The sequence below is a fragment of the Catharus ustulatus genome, chromosome 7 (assembly GCF_009819885.2).
Source record: "Catharus ustulatus isolate bCatUst1 chromosome 7, bCatUst1.pri.v2, whole genome shotgun sequence".
NCBI classification, from domain to species: domain Eukaryota; kingdom Metazoa; phylum Chordata; class Aves; order Passeriformes; family Turdidae; genus Catharus; species Catharus ustulatus.
The window spans coordinates 18,779,640-18,800,796 of record NC_046227.1 but is presented as its reverse complement, the minus strand read 5'-3'; the positions used below and the strand labels follow the sequence as shown (position 1 = coordinate 18,800,796).

At 39.7% G+C, this 21,157-nt stretch overlaps 1 protein-coding gene across 6 annotated transcripts in view; it reads left to right on the top strand.

Annotated features, from left to right (window-relative positions):
* MYO3B (myosin IIIB) overlaps positions 1 to 21,157 on the top strand; it is a 220,684-nt gene that overhangs the window by 34,030 nt on the left and 165,497 nt on the right. For all 6 annotated transcript variants that reach the window (XM_033065215.1, XM_033065218.1, XM_033065217.1 and 3 more), the window contains 2 exons: positions 2,058 to 2,134; positions 15,940 to 16,085. In XM_033065215.1, coding sequence (XP_032921106.1) covers positions 2,058 to 2,134; positions 15,940 to 16,085 — 223 coding nt within the window. The remainder of the gene's footprint in view (positions 1 to 2,057; positions 2,135 to 15,939; positions 16,086 to 21,157) is intronic.

The following is a 21,157-nucleotide window of genomic DNA, read 5'->3' as shown; positions in this document are numbered from 1 at the left end:
CATATCTATGGGCTTAGTGACTAAAAGGCACCAAGCTTTTATTACGTTGCTATTTTTCCTGTCTTGTCCACTGCTGTAGCCACAGAATGGTCTCTGGGAATGATTTAGGACTGAGTCACAGGTGATATTGTTTGTAGAACTGTTTTGTCTCATTTTTTTGCGGGAAGTAGAAGTTTAATAGTGAAATTACAAGGAATTAAGGAAGAGAAGGGACTTGCAGTTGACACAGTTGAATGACATCAAATTGGAGATTATTCTTGCTTCTGCCTGTGTTTCTCTGTGATGCTGGAGGGTCACTTACATCAAACTCAGTTCCTCATTTTCCTAATAGCCCGTTTGAAACATTTTGTCCTGCTTTGCAGAAGAACTGTGTGTTCTTGAATCTGCAGCTGAGATCTATTATAGCTCTACTTGAGACTTGTTCTGAAGTACCTGAAAACTGAGAGATCTCAGATTAAGTACCCAAACACAGTGGATGCTTCGGATATTTTTAGGTTAATCCCTGAAACTAATAATCCTCTGCCATTTTGTGGGAATGTTAAGTAGATTTGTTGCTTGGTGAGTGGAGAAGGAAATATATCAAAAGAAAATATTTTTTTTTAATTTAGTACAGTATTGAATATATTAAATAAGAAGTAAGAATTCAAATCAATGGGTTAAAAAAATTAAATTATGACCTATGCTATCCATTCAGTCCAGAGAATGAGACAGAATCTTGATTTTAAAAAAGCTGCTTCATATTCAAGGCTGTACATATGGATATTAGGTCACAAAGAGGGTTACACAGATATCTTTAATTGAGGCTTTTCTTTCCTTTACTGCATGACTTTACAGCTTGCTTTTTCAATGTAACACACATTTCTTCCCTCAACTTCTGTCAACAGCATAATATATTAGAATAAATGATGGTCACACTAAATTGACCCAAAATGTCTGCAACTTATCATTCATTTATGCTCATGCTCTCCCTCTCTCAGCTCTTTGGTATTCTGCACTGTTTTGGAATATCCCTAGATAGCAGCTATGAATTAAGCTGGCTGAAGAGAGATCACAGTGGAATGAACAGAGACTTGTATGCCCTAGCCATTAACTGTTTCCCAGAGGTACTCATGAAATCACTGAAGACTTGCAATTACACTGAAACATGAAAAACAAATATGAAATTGAATGTTGGAATCAGAAATCAAGCAATTTAACTTATGAATCTCATTTTTTCATTTATTGGCAGCAGTCAGTGTGTATTATATGTGTTTCTGCTCATTTTTGTCCTCGGATAATGCCAAAAGAGCAAACCACTGTGGCTTTTGATGTTAAACTAAAATATATTTCTAAGTCAATATTGGCTTTGTGTCACCTCACTGGATTGCTGCTGAACTGAATTCATTCAATTATACGTTTGACCAGAGCACAGAAGATTTGCTGTCAAGGTTCATTCTGATTTGTTAACATTGTTTGATTGCACTCTAGTTCATTCTTTTGGTTTTTTTCAGTTGTGCTTCAGCAGTCCAGCCCCAGTCAGCCAAGCTCTGAAGCTAATGTTTTGTTTTAAGTATGTGCTTAATTCCTTAAGTACAAGCTGCAGTATGAGCTTGAGCTTCTGAGCTTTTCTCATTAGGGAAAGATTTAAGCAAGTGCATAAGTGTTTTGTGGAACAGGAGCCTCTGCAAGTACGCTAGTGAACAAATTTCCAGCCTCTGATGTTCGGGCAGTGAATTTCTGAAACAGAAGTTTTAAAATCAAGTTGTAATTTTAATAGTTTCCATTTATAGTTATGAAAACAGCAGAAAGAAATCTGGGATGTTTATGTGACAACAGAATTTTCGAGTTTGAATAAAAGTGCTTCAAACAGAAAGTCATTCACAAAAAATAAATCTCTCAGAAACGCTGAAAAAGCCCAGCAAGCTGAAATCAATCAAACAAATAATTTGCACCTACTTTGGCCAAGCATTCTTCAGCTGTGCTCACAGGTTTGGGTTTTGTTTTCTAGATACTTGAAATAAACTTACCGAAATGACAATGAATTTGAAGCCAAGTTTCTTTGACCTGTTTTGTTGCAGGTGTTTCAGCCCAGCTCACCAGCACACGGCTGCGTAGAAACACCTCAGTGGGAACACCCTTCTGGATGGCTCCTGAGGTAGGCAAATGTGCCTGTCTGGCTTGACTCCATTCATTGCAACACACACTTTGTTGCCACTTCCCCATAGTAGGAGGGGATCTTTTCTTCCCTCCCTTATGGCTGTGTTTCTGCTTTACATCTTGTCCTCTGTTCAGTAAAAATAATATACTATTAGAGTTTAAAAAATGGATTGCTAGCAATCATTGTTTTCTTCTCTGTAGTGTTTCCACGAAAGTACAGCAAATCTACAAATAATTGAGGGTACTAAGAATGTTATGACTTTCCAGTCAAATATTGTACGTTTTGTGGTGTTCATCCATGATGTAAATACAGACTGGGGGGAGAAGGAGGAATTCCTTCTTTCTAGTCTTTCTCTAGTCTTGCACACTGCAAAATCCTGGGTGACCTATGTGTTCTTTAACCTTAATCGTTGACTGGGGAACCTTTAAACTTAGATGGGCTGGTATAGATTGAAAAATGGAGAAAAATAATATACAGGTAACTTAGCCCATGTTCAAATATCTTACTTAAATAATTTTGCATACTAGTACCCAGATGTGACCCTTTGCCTTCTATTTCATGAAGCTATAAAAAGTTTTAACACATTATTGAGCAAAATTCTGTACTTTACCAAACTTTGGAGTGAAAGATATCAGTCTTTGCCCTCCCTGCTTTAAGGAATACGAAGTACTTCTGAAAGATATGGATTATGAAATTTAAAATCAAGGATTGAAACAGGAGTGCTCTGTTTATTTGTAAATTGTTCAGCCTTTGTAACAGTACAAGCCTCTTTTCTCTTTTAAAGGCCATACAAAGTTTGAGGAATTTGGGATGGAATTTATCTATTACAAATGCACACAGGTCTGTTTCTGTATGTTGAAGAGTTAAAAGTATTGAACAAACATTAGTTTTAAAGCATTTCATAATTTTTAGGCATCTGTTTCTGTTGCTAAGGAAGGTTGATTATAGCAGAGAAAAGATGCTGCTGTAAGGAGTCTAAAATTGATCTTGCACAGTCTCACAAAGAATGGTTGATATTTCACCGTCTCCATAACAACCAGTTTACGTCACAAAGGAGACACAAGATACCTTAGAAACCAATATGCAAGCATTATTTATGGAATCACCTTGGTTGGAGACATTTCTAATATGAGACCTCTATAAAATACTTCCCTAGATAATAATGGACATATTATGAAAGATTTTATTGAACATGGATTATTACGTGTTATTTTTATGGTACTGTTTTGCTTGAATAATTGCCATCAAGGGCAGTAATCATACCAAATTTATTTTCCCTGCCATTTCAAAGGTATTCAGTCTCATGGCAGAAAGCCAGAGAGATAAGCAGATACTTTGTTCTGAAAACTTTTGACCTGAAAATACAGCGCACATGTAACCAAGGTATGTTATGTACATGCCATATCAAGCAGGAACAGGTGTAGCTTTCAGTGCTTCCTGTTTTGAAAAGATTTGTTGAAAGAACCAACCTAATTCCATAACCATAGTAACCCATATCACATTTATATGCCCATGTGAGACATGCCAGGCTTCAGAGGTGTGCCAATCTGCAAAACAGCTGTAAGGTGCTTAGATATCCATTATGCTGTTGTTGAAATGGCTTTTAAATGACAGATTGCATAACATGCCTGATCAAGTCACTGTAGTTGCTCATATAAATGGCAGGTTTCGAGTGATGTGCAGGATGAAATTTACTTTATTTCTGGGGAGATCTTTCTGGTATTTTTAAAATATGCACTCAGATTTTTATGTGAAAGACAGAAGATTAGGACTGTAATAAGATGAAAAGGTACTTGGGTAACAGTTTTTTAGGAAGAGTGTTTTCCAGATGAGATTGTGGTGAGATCAGTAAAGTAGAAAGGCACTTAACTCAGTTTTTTGCACTCATTTGCAAAAAATCTTCCTGCCTAAAGGTTTTTGACATAGGATAGAATTTATTTCAAACCCCAAAATATCATAAAATAACTGAACAGGAATGAGATGTTACTAATCAGAGAAATAGAAAGCATGAGAGCTTTTTTTGTTTAAATTGGTACCTTGGTCAATGCATGAGGTTAATTATGGGATCTCATCTGGCAGTGAGAACGATGGATTTAACTTGAAGGGGGAGTGAAGAGAGGAGATGAAAAAGCTTGCCTTGGAGGAAGAGACTACAGTAGTGTTTCAGAGTAGAATAAAGCTGACAGGAAATGTTTTCCAATGTAAACCCCAGGAAAATAAAACCCAGAGAAGAACGATGCAAGATTTTCCAAGCTGCAGGATTAGGATGGGAATAACTAGATATAAGGAGACAAATATAGTGGGAACTGGAATCATTAGATCAGCCTGGGTCATGAATTGTCTGTAAAATGAAGAAAACCATATTTCAAGATGAAGTTTGAAAAATACTTCAAAGGGATTATATGGCATGGTACTTGAAATAGCAAAAGTTCATAGGAAAATAGCAGGGGCTGAGGGTAGTGTAGGGAAGGTGCTCCACTCAGTGTTCTTACTGGCAGCAGTCAAAATAGCAGCTTAACTGCTTAATTTTTTAGTGACTCAGGCATCTTGGCTCCTTTTTCTTCTGAGGACTCTGAGGCTTGCTTAGCAGTTTCAGGACAAAAAGTTCTGTACTTGAGCATTTGTTTTGAGCAGAGCTTCTGATTCACAAAAATGTTGCTGAAAAATGAAAATAAAGGTGAAAATTAGGCTGTGAGGAAGCAACAGAGAAATGTGACAGGGATAAGTCAGTTTGAGAGCAGCTTTAAAGTGGACTCACTGGAAATGATTAATTGTTGTTTAACCTAATTAATATTGTTTCATACTTTAAAATGTAGACTCTCAGAAACTGAAACACTGAATACAAGCATGCCAATAAAAGATAAATAAGGCAGGACAGGGTTAGTATGTTTAAAGCTGCCTGTTACTAAACACTTAAGTTACCTAAAATCTGTTTCTGTTGTGCTGAAATAAATTGTTATGTGCTAGCAGGATGAATCAGATTTGAAGCTTTTGTACTGAACTACCTTTACATCTGTGATTCTAAGCATTAACATGTCTTGTTTTCAACTTCCAGTGCACAACTGAACAAAATCTAGTTTAAATAGAATTACAGAGTTCTTTTTCCACACATATGATTAGATTATCATGATCTAGCTGAAAACTTGACCCTTGAAACAATCTCAGTTAGACTATCACAAAACAACAGAATCATAGAATCAATTTTCTCATCTAGAAAAGACCTCTGAGATCATTGAGTCCAACCTATGACCAGTTATTATGTCAACTAAACTATGATGCTGAGTGCCACATCCAGTCTTTCCTTAAGCACCTCTGGAGATTGTGCCTCCACCACCTCCCTGGGCAGTCCATGCCAACATTTAATCACCCTTGCTGTGAAGAAATTTTTGTCCTACCTAAACCATCCTTGACACAGCTTAGGACTATGACCTCTTGTCCTGGTTCACATTGCCTTGAAAGAGAAGCTGACCCCCACCTGGCTACACCCTCCTTCCAGCGAGTTGTAGAGAGTGAAAAGGTCCCCTTGAGTCTCCTCCAGGCTAAACACCCCCAGGTCTCTCAGCTACCCCTCACAGGTCTTGTGCTCCACACCCTTCACCAGCTTCATTGCCCTCCTCTGAACCTATTCCAGCACCTCAATGTCCTTTCTGAACTGAGGGGCCCAGAACTGGACACAGCGCTTGGGGTGTGACCTCACCAGAGCCGAGTACAGGGGACAGTCATTGTCCTGGCCTTGTTGGTCACACTATTCCTGATCCAGGCCAGGATGCCATTGGCTTTCTTGGCCATCTGGGCACACACTGGCTCACGTTCAGCTGCTGTCAACCAGAATCCCCAGGTCTCTTCCCATTGGGCCACTTTTCAGCCACCCTGCCCCTATCCTGTAGTGCTGTGTACTCAATCCCCTAATTCACATCATTAGTAAAGATATTAAACAGGACTAGGCTCAACACTGATCCCTGGGGGACTCCCCTAGTGATCTTATACCCACTGGATGCAGCCCTGTTCACCCCCACTCTCTGAGCCTGGCCATCCAGGCAGTTCTTAACCCAGTGTAGAGTGCACCTGTCCAAGCCATGTGCTGCCAGCTTTTCCAGGAGTATGCTGCTATAGGAGATTGTGTCAAATCAGATCAAGTCCAGGTAAACAACATCTACAGCCTTTCCCTTATCCACTAGGCAGATCACCTGGCCAAATAAGGAGGTCAGGTTTATCAGGCAGGACCTGCCCTTCCTGCTGATCCCTTGGTTGTCCTGTTTATGCCATGTGATCACACTCAAGATGACGTGCTTCGTGTACAGATATATGTATGTTTAGCCTAAATTTAATTTTAAGAGTGGAAATAGAAAAAGATACCTGAAGTGAGAATGAACTGGAGCGATGCTGAAGATAAATTAAAACTGCAGGGAATATGCTGTTATATTTTACGGATAACTACTAAAAAAATTACACTGGTGAATATATACTTATATTTTAAAAGGATCATAATTAAAACATAGTTGATCCTTTGAAGGATTAGGTGTTGAAATATGACATATGACACATGAGTAGGAAAGGCTGTGATATTGTGGTAAAGATATATGAATTCTGTAATAATGAGTTAACCAGAGGTAAAATCTTGGGTCTGTTTTCCTATTTTCAGAGATATTTCAGATGTCAGTATTATTTACAGGTGTCTCAACTATGTTGTTTGAGTATTTGTTATCATGCTGGCAGGAGGAAGTAATGATCAGTAAGATTGCCTCAGACACAGTTTCCCTTTCTCCTGCTGAATCAAGATATTCTCCTGGGAAATTCAGTATATCTGAGGATCGGAATAAATTTCCAAAGAATTAGAACAGTAGATGACTTTCTTTTCCCAAAGTTCCGTTGTATTATTTTTAAAGTTTAAATCTGATCATACGTGTATGAAATAAGTCTAATTAATATTTTCATTGTTTCAGTGCAAAGTTGTCTGTCTGCATAATCTAATGAAAAATGAACAAAAGTAGCTAGTAAAAAAGCATTTCAATAAGTAACTTGCATTAATGTAGTTTAAAAATATACAAAGAGAAAAAAAAGATTTTGGAAAAACCTCACAGCAACTTTTCTGCTGTAGTTAAATGCTGAACTGGGAAAACAGCATAGAAAAGGTAAGCCCGTCACTAACCTGGGCTTATTGTATCTTAGAATCATGGGTTCAGGTTGGAAGGGACCTTAAAGATCATATATTTCCAAGTCCCCTGCTCTAGGAAGGGACACCTTCCACTCGACCAGGTTGCTCAGAACCCCATCCAGCCTGACCTTAGACACTTCTGGGGATGGGACATCCACAGCTTCTGTGGGCAACCTGTTCCAGTGCCTCACCATCCTCACAGTAAACAGTTTTTTCCTAATATCTAATTCAAAACTACTCTCAGTTTGAATCCACTACCTCTTATTCTGTCACTACATGCTCTTGTAAAAAGTCCCTCTCTATCTTTCTTTTCTTGTTTTTAATTAACTAAACAAATACATTGATAAATTCCCATGAAACAATTTAGTATAGTCTCATCTTGTCATGTTTCAGCCTGTTCTATTTGTTAGCCCTTTGCTTACATCAAGAGATTCAAGGTCATTTATCTAAAATTAGCTTTTCACATATGCACATTTTTACTATACTTTTAATTGCCACCTACGCCAGGAATTTTGTACATGCTAATTTATAAAGAACTGTAGGAATCTGCCACTTAGTATAAATACTATATAGATTTCAAGAATGTTTGTACACTTCCTTTTCTCCCTAAAAGCCATTTGAAAGCAGTTGTACAGTGGAAAAGTATGCTTATTTTGTGATAAATAATATTATACCTTCTCTAATAAGGAAAGTTTTGAAAATATTTTAACATCTGTGAAAGTATAATAACAATTCTTGTCTAGCAAATGATAAGAGATTATTAAATTAGCTCTTATTACAGTTTTTCAGTTTTATAGTCTTTTTGCCTTGTAAATTACAGTACATGAGATAAGATTGAAAGCATAATTTACGAAAAAACCCAAACAACTATCCTTAGCATAAAAATTTACAGATGGAAATAGACAAATCTGCTGCTGCTTTTATAGAATTTGTGTGTATTTGGCATCATGATTAATCAACAGTGAAATATTTGAAAATTTCACCTGTTTAAGGGGTAAAAATAATAAATGTAATAAATGTTAAATACGAAGTTGAAAGTAAGTAGTGTGAAATAATTTGTCACATAGGTGATACTATATTAAGCCTAGGGTGAAAAGGAATTTCCCTCTTGACATACATTATGAAATTACATCCTGTTTTTGAGGAGGTTATGGTGCTGGGACACTGCAGTGTACTGGCAATTATTTTTAGGAAATATTAGCTGTCCTCTCGAAATGCAGCACTGGGTTTGAGTGCAGCACAGTGGTTCATGTGGAACCAGGTATAGGCATGCCAGCGAGGAACTACAGAAGTGTAAGTGTGGGAAGGCATGGGGGAAGAGTGGGAACAATTGCTCTAAATAGATAGGGCAAGACTGCAGGGATGAACTGAGGGACATAGAAGTGAAGTGATTTTCTTAAGAACTTACAGCAGGTCAGTGGCAGAATGTGCTGTAGAATTAAGTCTCTAAAGGCTGCACATGATTGAAATGCCTCTGGCTCTTGAGATGCCATCTTCTGAGAGCTGACAGATGAGTTTTAAAATATTTCTTTTTCTGAATACAGATTTTTATTTCTTTAAAGAAATGAAGGGAATTGCCTTTTCTGTGCTGTTTTTTTCCCCTGCTTTCTTCTTTTTCTGTGACTCTCAAATCAAAGTTTTAACAAACTGCTGTAGTAAGGAGTTACACTGAGGTTGCTTAAACAAAAGCAGTGGATTTAGAAGGCTGAATTGGAATACAGAGGTTTCAAACTTTAAAGGAGATTACATACAGTAGAAGCAGAGAGCACAGCACGATAGCACCAGCAAGCTCTCCCTCAAAAGCAGAGTCTAGCAGAATGCATTCCCTCCTCCTTTGCCTCCAGTAGAGCTGACCTCCACCTGGGCTAGCATGGCAGGTAAAAAGTACATGGCAGCTGGAGAAAACCTCAGGGAATATTGACATTGATGACATAGCTGTAGTCTTGTGAAGGGATGTGGAGGAGTTGTTTCTATTTTGTTTTAACAGCTATGGAGGGGTTGTGAAGCTTTCATGTAGAATGTTTAAAGATTTAAAAGACAAATCAAAACAACAAGCCTAAAACATCAGAGAAAATCAGTTCAATGCCACGTGAGTCTGCACTGAGTTGCCTACATGAAATACGTTTACTTAAGAGAGTGAAGTCGGCTCCTAGTTTTTGCTTTCTTTGTGAAGGACCATTTGAAAATCTGTGTGAGATGTGTAGTATATATACTTACTAGGCAGAAGTAAATCTGTGGATTAGAAACCAAATGTGTAAATTATATTATTATGAACAGTACTGAGTTTGTGATGGTCTCATGGTATGAAAGCAAGATTTGTGCTCTTGAAAGCCGACTGTTTTTCCTTACTGTATAATTCGGTCCAATAACAGGTATTACGTTTCCCTACAAATGTAACCTGTTTTCAGTGCAGTCTAATGGTCTCAGGAGTATTTCCCTTGGGTGAATTAAAAATAAAAATTGATTACTCACAATTGGTAAAATTTGACTACTTGACATATAATTAATTTACAATGAATCAATATTGACTGGTTAATTAATCAACATTTATAACAATGTAATTATTTTCTAATATACCATGGAAACATTTGTATGACGGTACAAAATAAGGAACTGAAATCGAAATAAGGATGAAGAATATGGAACCAATTTCAATCACAATTTTTTTTTTTTTTTTTAATATATGAATGTGCTTGAAGAGTGGAAAGAAAAGAGGGAAAGAGGAAGTGATGAAGACATAGATAAATATCACTTTGATTTGTCTAATTCAGTCCCCGGTGCTGCTATGTGCTATCGTGAAAGGCTTTTTTGATTTTGGTATGTAGGAATTAGAAGAATATGTAATATTATATTTCCAGTGTTTCAAATGAAGCTGGGTTATATGGTGTCGGATGGAGCCCAGAAGTTCAGTTGCTTTATTTCACGTGACTGACCCAGCTGGCAATCTTGTTTTCCTTGCAGCAAGGGCAACAACTTAGTGCCACATTCATTTTCCATGCACAGTGCTTCTCAGCAGTGCTCACACACCACATAAGCTGCTTAGTTGGCTCTGTCAACTGAGCCCAGCACTGCCTCACTCCAGCAGCAGCAGCCTTGCTACCTCCAGCTCCTTCCTGTGTGGGGTCAGCAGCGCTGGCTGTGCAGCAGTGCTCTCCAGGTAGCACATCTGCACTGCTGTTGTTAGCATGTGCTTGCAACTCTGCTTTGTACAGACACTGTATACTGAGGCAAAGTGAAAGTAAGTTCACATCTAACAATTCTGGGTAAACTTAAAAGGGTTTGATGTATTTTGCTTCACCTAAACATGTGTATAGCTTCTTCTCTCTGCACAATTCGGTATGACCACTGTCCAAATAATAGGTAGCTCTCTGCATTAACTGTTTTCCTTCTTTTGAATCCACCTTTGATCTGCTGCTGCTCTTGCTCAGCAAGTTCAGAGAAATATTTGTATTGATTTCAGAAACAGAATTATATCCCTGAATATAAAATTTTCTTGTCAGGGTATAAGTCATCTTGTGTATCTCTGTGAATTTTTGTGTTTCTGTACAAGTTATAACTTGCACAGAATGCCTAGACACTGACTTCTCTAAATTCCCTCCACTTAGTGTGACTGATTTGTTTATGTACTATTTTTCCAGACTTGTGGATTCCCTATCCCCTCGTTCTGTACCAGTGTGACCTTCAGCACAATTAGTGTTGACAACATCACACTTTCTGTTTCTCTGTCTGGTATTTGAGTGCTTTTCAACCTACAGCAGTATGACTGGGCATAAAATAGTGATGAAATTACAACTAAAACAAAAGATGACAACCTGTCTCCTTAGCAACCCAGGCCACTGTGTTCATGCAGCCAGCCCATGCTGAAGTGAAAGACTTGGTGTTTATTCCCATGGTTACCAGCAAATCTCAAGATTAGCTACATCACCCCCTGAAGCTTAGCTGTGAACATAACATTTGCAGCAAAGCAAACTATGTCCTCTGTTTCACTTTTACGAGCAGGGGAGGATTTTGCTGGATATAAAACTGGTACAAATGTGCTGGTTTTGCACAAGGAAGAGAAAGGGAGTAACATGTTCTTCAGTTTCAGATCATATCTTCTGGGCTCTCTGTCTTCATGCTCTGCTGGGCAGAGCAGGCCTCAGCAGTGCTGAGTGATACTCTCAGCTCCAAAACTCCAATAAAAAGTAGAAATGTTTCAAAAAAACACAGTGTCTCTGAGTTCCTGATAGAGATAGGAATATAAAGAAAGATGAGTTAATAGCCTATTCCCCTTTTGTGTTTGGCTTTTAGAGATTTTTGCTCTGCAGGGAATAGCAATAGTTGTCAAGGCCAGAAAGGACTGGGGCATTCCCAAGGACTTGGCTGGCTTGTAAATTGTGACTTAGACAACACTCTCTTCTTCACATTGCAAGAGAGTGTTCTTTGCTAGGCATCACATAAGCAAACTGCTGATGCACACCTTTCATCAAGGAAAAAGCTATAAATTCTTACTTTAAAAATTGAAATTAGTGGCATCTGCATTTCTCCAAGGAGTGTGTAAGTTGGTAAGATTCTACTAATAAGTTCCACAGAAATTGAATACTTGTTTCAAACCAAAGTGATTGTTAAATTCATGTACATCCTGCATAGTTAGTGAAGAGAGTAGTTAATTTTGTGTCTTTTCTGTGAGGCTAATCTCACTATTGTCAAGTTAATGGTCTAAATCATACTGGTTTATATGCTCCGGTGGCTGAATTCCTTTTAAAAAAGAATATCTATTAAGGAGAATATTTTTTCTAAAATAATCACCATAGACTTTATAATAGAATGGAGGAGAATCTAATGGTGTCTAATTCCCCTTGGTTAGAATGGCAGTATTTTGCCATAGTGTCATTATACTGCCACGTACTGGAGGTGTATCTGTTAGCTGTGGAGCAGAAGACATGAAGATGTGTTATACATTCCTTTCTCTTTGATAGGTAATACTCTGTGAACGTGAAAAATGCTCTAAGACCTATTAGTGTAGTTCCTTAGACTTTGTAAGACCAAGATATACAGCAAAGTTTGTCACTGTCCTGTAGTTAAAAGCAACTGTGATGTGCTTGTAGGAAAAAATCATGTTGTCTTTGAATATGGGAGACCAACTATGTGTGTGGCATTGCTGATGAAGTCCAGTGTGACCTTGAGCAGGTTTTTCTTTTCCTTCTTTTGAAAATGAAAATGTATTCCTCTGCATTATAGAGATGGACAAGTGTTTGCAAAGGACACAGCACACTGATGAGAATCCAGGTAACTTCCAAGGTATTCTCCTCCAGGAAATGCACTCTAACAGATTTTATACTAAGCAAATAAATATTTTTCATGTGTTAAAAAAGGAAGGAGACCACAATGCATAAAGTTAGCCCCATATGGATGAACTTCCAAGTCATGGCCTTGGAAGTCAACTTGAATTTTTTTTGAGGACGTGTTATTGAATATACAGATGATTTGGGGAACTGTATGGAAAATCCCCAAAATAAACAAGAAATACTAGCTGGATCTCTACACCGACTTTCCAAATTTTTGCATTTGATTTTTTCTCTCTCATGAGTGATATAAGAAAATGAAATTATCATAAAGGCCTCTGAAACAGGGGTGTGTTTTTAAAACACTCTGCTTGAGCTGTGTAGAAGCTGTCTACTGTCCATATTTCATTAAATTGGGTGATCTCTGTGATGAGATCAAGGCTGTAGTGAACATTTTGAAGAACTAAAAATTATTCCAGAACTTTTATTTAAGACATTCCGTTGAAGAGAAGGAAGATGGAGAAATTATGTTTGTGTGAAAACTTTGAAAAACACCAGATTAACTAGCAAAGCTCTGCCTCTTCAAGTTGAAGGAAGAAATCTCAGAATCCTCTTTTGCAGTGCTTACTTTCATTTTTCGTCTTTCTTTGGCATACTAACTGGAAAAATCATGGAGAAAGAGTGATCTCAACACTTGTCAAAATATTGATAAAAAATTTGGAAGAGTCTTCATTATTCTTGACTGATTTGCTCTAGGAAAAGAAAAGGAATTAATTGATGTGCAACTTTAATGCAAACCTCTCCCCTGAACATTTCAATTTTATTTTAACTGTTTTCAACACCCCTGATTTCTGATAAAATAAATGATGAGTGCACTACAGTGGGGTAGCGAGTCCCAGGTGAGAGACAATTTCTGTGGGCCTGTTGGGTAGAATCACTACTAGAGTCAAGAATGTTTTTGTTAGGTGCAGTATATGGAGAAAGTAACTAAGAGGCTAAGATGGAATTGGCAGCTTCTCCAGGAAAGTTTTTTTTGTAGCAGCTGACTCTCTGCCAGCAACTACTTACGTTGCAGACTTGTGTGTTGCAATCTGTGCAAAGTGTTGTTCCAAACTGAAAATCTAGCACAGGAATTCAGAAGTAATACAGAAGTTAAAAAAAATATAAAATCTCCTCTAGAACATAGGTACAGCCACCCTAGGACATGTTATTTTTATTTTAAGTGCAAATTATTAAAGATACTTTTAAAACTATGAAAAAAACCCATGTAAGTTTATACTAGCAATGTGTGGGGATCCAACAGATTTTCAAAGTACAGTAATTTCACGAATACAAGCCGCACCAATTTGACCAAAATTTTGGTGGAAACCCGGAAGTGCGGCTAATATTCCGGGACGGCTAATCTATTAACAAAATTCTAAAAGCTGCCAACACGGAAGTGAGAGCCCGCGGCAGCCCCAAGCCAAGCTGGAGCCCGGCCGGCCCCGGCAGAGGTGGGAAAGCCTGGCAGAGGCGGGGCCAGCAGTGTGGGGGCGGGCGGCAGAGCCTGAGCCAGGAGGGCGGGGCAGGGAGGGCGGCAGAGCCTGAGCCAGCATGGCGGGGGAGCCCGGGAGAACTGGGGCTAGCAGTGCAGGGGAGCATGGCAGAAGCAGGAAGGCCGGCGGGTGGGGCTGCCTGGCAGCGGGGGAAGCCCAGCATAATCGGGGCCAGCAGCGTGGGGGAGCCCGGCGGTGCGGGGGCCTGCAGTGCCGGCCAGGGCGAGGAAAAGCGGCGGCGGTGCAGACGGGAGGGGGCGGCCGGCGAGCCTGGTGGCGGCGGCGGCAGCCCTGCCGGCGGGGTGAGCGAAAGCGGCGCTCGCGAAGCGCCGCCGCCGCTCGCGAAGCGCCGCCGCTCGCGGAAGCGCCGCCGCCGCGAGCGAAGCGCCGCCGCCGCTCGCGGAAGCGCCGCCGCCGCGAGCGAAGCGCCGCCGCTCGCGGAAGCGCCGCCGCCGCTCGCGAAGCGCCGCCGCCGCGAGCGGAAGCGCCACCGCCGCGAGCGAAGCGCCGCCGCCGCGAGCGAAGCGCCGCCGCTCGCGGAAGCGCCGCCGCCGCTCGCGAAGCGCCGCCGCAGCGGGGCGGGCGCGGCGCTCGCGAGGCGCGGCGCTCGCGAGGCGCGGCGCAGGGCGAGCGAAAGCGGCAGCGGGGCGGGCGGCGAGCCCGGCGGCGGCAGCCCTGCCAGCCGGGCGAGCGAACGCGGCAGCGGGGCGGTGCTGACGGGAGAGGGGGGCCAGCGAGCCCGGTGGCGGCGGCAGCACCAGCCGGCCAGCCCCGCCGAGCCGTGGCGCTGAGCTGGGCCACCCGGCCCCGTCGGCAACCATGAGCGGGCCGAGCCTTCCTGGCCCCGCCCCGAGCCAGTAAAGCCCGCTATGCCGCGATCCTGTTACTAATTGGCCAATTTGTGAAAGCTGCGCACGGATTCTCGCGACGAACGAAAGTGCGGCTAATATTCGGGGTGCGGCTTATCTATTGACAAAGACAGCAACATTGTCGAGGCACCGGGGGTGCGGCTTATAATCCGTGCGGCTTGTATTCGTGAAACTACTGTAATAGTTTAATTGATGAGATTTGAGAGGACAAACTTGAGACACAATTCAAAATCATAATAAAATGCGGTGAAGCTGCAATTTTTGTCTCATCCCTTTGTAAAGACAAGGGCTAAATTTAAACTTTGGTTTCAATCTCACATTTAGATTTAGCTGACATGAATAGTTAGTGTATTAGAATGTGATTGGTGAGTTGGCTGGCAGTGTGCATTAAGTCTGTGATGTAAAATAGTTTTGATATCCAAGGAGAAATTCCTACTGACTTCCATTTTTCTTAGACAAGGTATGTGGTATGTTATCTAATATTTTTAAAACTCAAATGCAGTAAATACAAATCAAAAGAAAAACCAAATAACAACAAAAATAGGGCTGAAATTACTGATGGAATAGTCTTATCTAAAAACCAGCTGTGCAAATCGGCCTATCCTCATGAATAGTCATAGAAGTTAATAAGAATAACATCAGTAGGGTTCTCTGCTATTATAATAGGTTTCTGTAAGTCATTCTTTCAAAAGAAGAATTTAGTATTGATGTTCTTTATATAGATATTTGAAGCATCCCATGGAGCTTAATGTATTCAAAAAAATTAGATTGTTTTTAAAGAAAACAAACCTAAGAGAAGTTCTAATTTACTGTTACCTTTTTGTGGTATTTTGTCTGGTAAATACAGGCAAAAATTATATAGATTTGATAGCTACATAGCATTTTAGACATGACTCAAAAAAGTACTTTCGTGTTATATTGGATGACATGAATTGTAAATGAGATTAAAGTGTTGCTTTCTCTGCTTCTCTTCTGATAGGTCATTGCTTGTGAGCAGCAGTATGACTACTCCTATGATGCTCGATGTGACGTATGGTCCTTGGGAATAACAGCTATTGAACTGGGGGATGGAGACCCTCCTTTATTTGACATGCATCCGGTGAAAACCCTTTTTAAAATTCCAAGGTATGGCACTAGATGGCTCTCTTCACTCACTAGTTTGTTCAAAGGCAGTCTAGTCGAACAAGAAATATTTGCCAAGTGTTTGTGCTTCAAATCCTAAGAATCTCTTCTACAAAAAGACAGTAAAAAGCTGTAATGTTAATGATTTTTTTTCCAGTCTGGCTTCTACAATATTTATTTAGAACTCCTTGAAATTATAAGGACTTCTTTATTTTATTCTTACCTTAGAATATAAAATCATATAATATCCAAATACCTTCCTTCCAATAGAACTTTTCTTAGCTACTACTGATGAAAATGTCTATTTCAAATGGAGAAGCCAAAATTTGTAACTGTTACATAATGTTTCCAGGTGTTATTCCCCTAGAGTCTTAGGCTTGTTTTACTGTAAAAGAAAAGCATAAAATTTTGACATACAATTTTACTATGAAGCTGTTCTGGCAGTTTCAGCAAACTGTAGTAATAATTAATTTTTTCATTTACCTGAGGATGTTAAAATATGAAGATTTGGATTGTCATACATGGAAAATCCAATATGAATTATATTAGTTTGGGTATGAAAAAGGGATATAAATTTCTTTCCAGATATATTAATGTAAATTAGCTGTATTATTTCATACTGTCTATGTTTGATTTCATTTGTTTTCATTTAATTGAGCCTTCCTGAATAGGTTGAGATTGACAGCGTAAGATAGAGTTTAGCAACGGAACAGTTGTAATAATAGAAGAAATACAGAAATTGTCCATCATTGGTTAGACTGACATGTACTAGTCTTTTCCACATTTTGGCTAATGAAGCATCACCACTGACTTAACAGTTTAAAACCTTCAGCAATACAAGTGTTTGACCTTTTGTTATCTGCACAGTTATCATAGGCTTCTAGAATTTCATCTGATTGCAATTTGAATTTCTGATTAAGTCTATTTATATGCAGATGCAGTTGTGCTGGTTCTGGCTCATACAGTTATCTCCTCCCCAGCTGAGGCATGAACCACCACCACTCTTTCCAAAATTACTCATAGTGAAGCCACAGTTGATTTTGTTGCCTTTTCATGAGTGTAAAACAGGTCTGGGCAGTTAAGGCAAGGGAGGCTTCAGATTATTTTATCCATGCTCAAAACAGTTTAAAAGGACAGAAATGATACCAAAAGTAAGAGCAAGCAATAGGAAGATACATAAAGTAGGGCATGTAGGATCTTTGATTTCTGTTTACAGGTTACCTCCTTTTCTATGTGCTGTTGCATCTCTGTATGATTTAGCAAAACAAAGGTGAATTATCTATCTGATTAATCAAATAATGTGTATGTTTACCAAATAGAACAGTACCAATTTTTAAGTCAAGATATTTTCCTCTGCTGTGCATTATATGAGCTACAGTCGTGCTGCTTCTAACTATGCATTCTTATTAGATGAAGTGAACTGTGATGAGTGCTGGATGGCATAAGTAGCTGGGATATAGGAGACAGAGCTTCTCTCCTGGTACTTACTTGAAATCAATTTAGAGCGATAGCAAATATGACAAAAAAGTGCATTCCTCTCTTAGAGTACCTTGACAGTTGAGAAGTATTCTCAGAGCAGTTCCTGATGCTGAAATACACACATTTTTAAGAGACCTTTTAACATGAGCATTGAGGCTCTTCTTAGACTGAAAGTGGTTCTTCGGAGCACTGGATGTTGAGTGCTGTGACATATAGAAGCATTGGAGCTCACTTTCTGAGTCTGTGCAGTCCAAAATCCTCTGAGCACAGTTATGGTGTGACTGTGGTTCCCTACAGTCAAGCTCCGTGTTATCTGGAAGGGCAAAAACTTCTGCAAATAACAAACAATAAGTGTAATGGGTAATAACAAGCAGTAAACGTAATGGACTATTGATTCATTGATTTTTGTATGTGATTTCTGTATGTGTTCTCCCAGGATAGTTTTTTGTTGATTGGGCTGATTTGACTACAGTTTGGAGAAGAGGTGACATTGCTATTTACAATAAAAGATGCTTAGACATCACTCAGAGAGCTGTCAAGAATTAGTTCCTTCTTCGCTTACATTCTTGATTCCAGTTGATCTGTATCTTTCTATTTATACTGCCTTCTGTGTACGTGGCTAGTCTGTTTTCTGTGTTGCTAGTTTCTTTACATTAGCAGATAACTTTGCAGCAGTTTTCAAGTTGTCTTATCAAGCACTGTTTAATAATTTGTTCAAATTATTATTTTAAAATGTTAATAATGGCAAAATTGCCAAAACTGTATACAGAAGTCTCTGTGTGTGTTTCTGTAGACTTCTTCCATTCTTAAATACAGTAATTTCATGATTATAAACTGCACCTGATTATAAGCCGCATGTCCGGGTGTCAGCAACATTTAGGTCTTCGTCAGTATATAAGCCGCACCTGATTATAAGCCGCACTTTTGTTCACAGCGAACTTTCACAAAGTTGCTAATTAGTAACAGAATCACGGGATCCCGGGGTTTACTGGCAGGTGCCGACCTTGGAAGCATTATTTCCAAGCGAAAAAAGATACAGACAATAACTGCGGCAGCATACCCTGCAAGTTTTATTAACAAGAAGAAAAAGAGATGAACAATAGTGTGGTCATTTTACATGCATTTCCAACGAATCTGCGTTGCCTTTAAATAGCCACTCAGCTGGGCAACCGCACAGCCATGTGGGTGGGCAGCCAGGCAGACGGGCAGGCGGGGAATTGGGCGGCCGGAGAGCCGGGCAGCCGCGTGGGTGGACGGGGAGCCGGGTGGATGAGAAACCGGGCAGCCACACGGGCACATGGGGAGCCAGGCAACCATGTGGGCAGGCAGGGAGCCATGCGGGCAGGGAACTGGGCGGCCGGAGAGCCGGGCAGCCATGTGGGCGGGCGGGGAGCCATGCAGCCGCACAAGACTGAAAACACTGAAAAAATACAGAGATCTATCACAGGCTCGGATTGGCGGCACCACCCTGCCGCCGGGGCCACGCGGATTCCAACTTGGCTCAGGGCTGCTGCGGGCTCTCACTTCCAGGTTGGAAAATTTCTGAACATCGTTCATATATAAGCCGCTCTGGAGTACAAGCCACACTTCCAGGTACGGACCAAAACTTTAGTCAAAGTGGTGCGGCTCATAATCGTGAAATTACTGTAGTTAAGTTTCTATGTCAGTTTAGTCATTGGCTTTTTTTCTGGTGAGACCCAATTGTACTTTTAGCCTTGGCATTGAGTTTCAATATAGTGAGCAGCAGAGCTAGACCTTAGTCTTAGATGAGTATAATTTAACTCAAAGAGTCTTTCTTTGACTTTATAGAATTTGAATCAATCATTAGATGAATAATTTTGTACTGGCAGTCAGAGTAGTTGCATACCGCCAAGGTCTTTGGACATACCTTATTGTGTAGAGCTAAAGTCAAGGACTTCTGTTAAACTTACTGCCTCCAAATTCACATCTGCATTATGTAACTTGGACCAGGGGTGGAGTAATTTCCAGACTGAATAGCTCAGAGGTCAGCAAAGGAGCGCCTGTGTAGACACACCATGGAGTCTCAAGGTGTGTTATATGGCATTGTGAGAAGAGGAGACCTCTTATGCCCGTTTAAATTCAGATTTTCTGAATGTTGTGTCAAGCAACATAAAATGTGATGGGAGACTGAATTTAACTCAACAAAATAACTTATTTGTAGAGGACAAGTAAACTCCCAGAAATCACTGAGTACATCAACTTGGGCATGAGAAAAAAGGTGATTCCACTGTGCTGCACTTCCCTCAAAGCTGGACTAGTGTTTCACAGCAGGAGATGCCAGATGCTGAGTGGTTTTGAAAATACAATGGATTTTTAAAGTTGTCTGAATATTAACTTCATACTTTTGATAGTATGGCCTGAGCTGTGAGCCAGATGTTTAAGCATCTTCCTGTGGTTAAACACTTTTCTTGTCCTACAAAAAATATGTAACATCTGATAGCAAAAGTGAAGTGAAAAAGAAAATGCTAGATATTTTTTAAGTCAGGTGTTACATTAGACTCTGGATTTTATTTCTGTTTATATTAGGTAGATTTAGAAGAGAAGGGAATACAAGTTCCTGGACTAATGCACATTTTAGAAACCTCTTTAATTCATTAACATTTTGTTGTATGAAGGTGCAGTATCTTGGAAGCCGTTGTGATAGCATGTGCATGGGACTTTTCTTAAAACTGCTAATAAGAAGGAGGCATTGTCTTAGAGCAAATGTTAATGTTCTGTTTTGCAATAACAAACATATTCTCTCTCATCAAAATGGATTCTTGGATCTAACTAATAAATCTCCTGAAAAGGGACCTCCAGTGCCTAGAGATAAGAGATAAATCATACTGCGAAGACACTGAACCATGAAATTATTCAGTTAACATGTCATCTGCCTAGAATATCTTTTCAAATCTCCAGCAGAAGGGTCTAAATTATGAAAGGAAGGTGGCCTAGCAAAGTTGGTGATTTGGGAGTTGACACTTTTAACCTCTTCCATCTGCTGTCACTACTTAGATGTGTCAGTTTTGGCAAAAATATTACAAAAGGAAAGATTCTCAAATACCGTTGTACCTAAGCTTTTTAAAGTAAAATAGGTCCATAAATTCTTGGAACTATGTTATCTTGTGAGAAATGTTACATCATATCAGTACTGTCTCTTAAGGTATCATGACAAATCACTGGCAATTATTTGAAATTTTGAAAAGTAATGACTATAAAAAATGATGTGGCAAAGAAGAGATAGAAATGGTTTATTGTAGTCTGGAAAGGGTGGGTGGGGTGTATGTACCAGTGTAAAGAGGATTTCAGATCATGTTGCAAAGATCCTGCTTTTCAGGATTTGTCTCTTGATATACAGTCTTTTTTACAGGGAGGTGGTAAAGAGTGATTTTTCTAGGTTACACTGGCAGCTGACACTGACAGAAATTAAACCAAATTCTCCACTCATGTCTATCACTCAAGTGTTCTTCTGAGAGCAGTGGAAGGCACCTGTTTTAAAATTGGTTGGTGATAAGAAATGGCTATTTGATTTTCTAAGTCGCAAAATCTGAGAATTAAGTGAAATTTCATTTAAAATTAGTATGCTTCGTTAATTC